Source organism: Vigna angularis, chromosome 4 (genome assembly GCF_016808095.1).
Source record: "Vigna angularis cultivar LongXiaoDou No.4 chromosome 4, ASM1680809v1, whole genome shotgun sequence".
NCBI classification, from domain to species: domain Eukaryota; kingdom Viridiplantae; phylum Streptophyta; class Magnoliopsida; order Fabales; family Fabaceae; genus Vigna; species Vigna angularis.
In genome coordinates, this window is record NC_068973.1 from 32,407,976 (window position 1) to 32,411,506 (window position 3,531).

A 3,531-nucleotide genomic window follows, 5' to 3' on the forward strand; every position below is an offset into this window, starting at 1 on the left:
ATGAAGTATGTAAGTAAAAAATATAAAGAAAAATTAATTTTAATTGCATGGTATATTTTCATAAGTTAGATTTTTCAATCTAATGTTTATTAAATGGTATACAAGAAATGATGGACCTCTATAACATTGCATTGTGGGAGAAGGATTTTATTTTATTTTTCTTAATTAGGATTAAACGAGTGTATATTGTCCTCATACATTTATTTATATGGTTATCCTCAACCTATATGTGAACTCAATCCTCAACCTAAATAACTTGAACAAGGGTTGTCCTATAAATAGATGGCCACACATTATTCGTAGTGCTGAATAACACGAGAGAAACTTTATACACGATTTTATATGAATGTAAAGTTGTTTATTTTTTAATTAATAAATTAAATAACTTAAAAAAAAGGAGTAAAATAGAAATCAACCACATAATAATAAATTTGTGTGGTACGTGTTTTTTTCGCTGAATATTTTGTACAATCTAGTATTTTGGTCACTATATATATAAAGTTGAAAACATCTTCTATTGTGAAAAAGAAAATTATAACATACAATCATTAAATATTATTTAAACTATATAATAATGTTGAGAAGAAAGAGCGCACACCTCATGTATTTATTAGGGAGAGGAGGATTCAATCATCAATTTACATAAATTAATCTCAATCAGTGATATATATAAAAAAATAACTTTTTTAATGTCTGCCTACAGAACTAGTCGTAGGAATACATATTATGTAGGGTATACATAGTTAGATTTATAGTAATATACATCATTGGTAGATTTTTTTTTTATTTTTTATTTTTTCATGGTATTGTTGTTGAGTTAATGATTTGTTTAAGGGGCATGAAATCCAAGAAGAGAGGACGTGAGTCTATGGGTGCCATGCAAACGATGACAAAAGAGGGAGCAGCCTCCTCTTTGCGTGCATGGGAGGGGTTCCTCCGACAAGCACTCATTCGCCACGTGGTACGTAATCTAATTTGGAACCTAGTCCTTTTAGGAACACTTTAGTGCCATATTAGTAATCACTTAGTTGAAACTAAAACAAGTTTAGTTCATAATTACCAAATTCTCCTCATTGTTTGGTTTGAGTATCATATTTTATTCAATTTCGAAATTTATACTAGAGGGAACCCGCTGAAGGAAACAAGAATTGTTCAAGTGATTAACAGGAAAAAGATTATTTTTAATTACTCATAGCATCTGAAGAAATTGATCGAGTTCTTCAGCATGTCTACGCATGCGTAAAAAACTAAATAAAAAATATTTGTAAAGTGAATTTTGTAAAATAGAATATTTTTACTAATAAAATATCATTGGATTAGTTAATAGTTCATTTAATTAATTCAAATACAAAAAGTACCACCACTTGGAAGTACTGCTTAAATATAAGAGAAAATAACATATACTCTAAAAGTATAAACAATTTTCTTACTATCATTTAATCATTATTATATCATAAAATTCTTTAATTTTAAAAATAACTATAATTAAAGTTATAATGATTATAATTTTGTTTGATTATTAATATAAATTTTCTTATAATGATATTGCATATCAACACATTTAAAATGTTAAGCATTAGTAATGTGGCTAATTAAATAGCTTGAAGGGCAAAGTTGTAAAGACTGTGAAATGTTATTTAATATTACATATAATTAAGGATGAGAAGAAAGCGATAAGAATATAATGGTTATATAAGTAGTGTGCAGAAGGCCGAGGTTAATTTGGTAGTAACGAGGAGTAAAGGATAATAATAGTTTTTGATCAATCTAAGTATAGCGCAGAATATGGGAAGATCTCCATGCTGCGACGAGAATGGCCTTAAGAAAGGTCCCTGGACTCCCGAAGAAGATCAAAAGCTGGTTCAGCACATTGAGAAACATGGCCATGGAAGCTGGAGAGCCCTCCCTAAGCTAGCCGGTGCGTAAATTTCTACCTTTGAAACCAGTTCTTTTCTCTCTTTTCAATGTTAGTTTTCTCATTCATTTTTCTTTCTTGCAATTCTTGCAGGTCTGAACAGATGTGGAAAAAGTTGTAGGCTAAGGTGGACTAACTATTTAAGGCCTGATATCAAGAGGGGAAAATTTTCTCAAGAAGAGGAGCAAACAATTATGCATCTCCATTCTATCCTTGGAAACAAGTACTTTCCTTGCCACACTTCTCTTTTTCTTCCTCCAGTTTTCCATGCAAATTTAACCTACTCCTCGTCTTCTCGTTATTTGTGCTGTTATGACTTTTTTCCTTCTTATTTTTGGATTCCTAATCTTTTTGTATTTTATTTCTTTAAATGAAATTTTATAACTACTGAGCTCTATACGAACATGCTTCTTTATCAGATGGTCAGCAATTGCAACCCACCTTCCTGGCAGAACGGATAATGAGATAAAGAATTTCTGGAATACTCATTTAAAGAAAAAGTTGATTCAGATGGGTTTCGATCCAATGACTCACCAACCCAGAACTGACCTTGTTTCCAGCTTGCCCTATCTGCTAGCTTTGGCCAACATGACAGACCTTATGGATCATCAATCGTTGGATGAACATGCTATGATGTTGCAAGCAGAGGCAGTCCAGCTGGCAAAGCTTCAATACCTTCATTATCTAATCCAATCCTCAAACTCCTTAAGCTCCAACCACTATGATCAAAATGCCACCACAAGCAACATTGAACCTTTCACTTTGTTAAACTCAATCTCCAATGTGAAAGAGAATCCAGTCATGTTGCAACCAGATGCTCCTGCCTCATTTTCACATGGCATTGCTAGTTCTCAACCACTCCACCACCCAAACGTGCTACCTCAGCTTATAGACCCACAAGTCTCTTTCAGTTCTCAATCATGTTTGAATAGTGAGATGGGTCAAGGTACTAACTTTGCAATGGTAAGTCAAGGGGATCACACGGTTGATCATGACTCTTCCTGGACTATTCCATCTATTCCTCCGAATGCAATAGGTACATTAGCTAACAATCCAGGAGATGCTAGCAGCAGCACTTCTAGCTATGGAGGAGGACCCCAATCTTATTGGCCTGAACTATTTTTCGAGGACCCCATCATGCATGTGCTATCTTAGTATTTAATTTCAAAGAGCTTGAATTATTGTGTGTTATGCCGTGTTTGCTTCTTGTAACTTAATTAGACCATATATATATATATGCTCTAGTATACGTACATATACATATGTATGCCCATTTACATACAATCGTATTTTTACATGTGTTTGTACATAACTCCGGGACAGTTTCATCGAACTAGTTTGATTGTCGGTATGACTGTATCGTTTGATCAACAGATATATTTTCTTTGCTCAAACAAAACTTGGTTTTTGCTGGTGTTTTTTCATTTGTTAGTTTAGTGTATATCGAACTGCTTGGTTTATGTATTGTATAATTTTTAATTCAAGAAAATGGGGGTAGGAAGAACATGAAAACGCGAAGATCCTTAGTTGACAATAAGCTTACTTGCAGAAAAGAACCATGAATTTGGTCTATGATTTATGTATATAGTCCACTTTGAATAAATGCATGACACAAC

The 3,531-nt window shown here is 32.9% G+C and overlaps 1 protein-coding gene across 1 annotated transcript; it reads left to right on the forward strand.

Annotated features, from left to right (window-relative positions):
• The first annotated feature begins 1,746 nt into the window (after positions 1–1,746).
• LOC108331291 (transcription factor MYB93) lies at positions 1,747–3,282 on the forward strand. Its single transcript, XM_017565943.2, has 3 exons — positions 1,747–1,918; positions 2,009–2,138; positions 2,335–3,282. The coding sequence occupies exons 1-3, from the start codon at positions 1,786–1,788 to the stop codon at positions 3,068–3,070; spliced, it is 999 nt and encodes a 332-aa protein (XP_017421432.1). The 5' UTR covers positions 1,747–1,785; the 3' UTR covers positions 3,071–3,282.
• Positions 3,283–3,531: the final 249 nt, after the last annotated feature.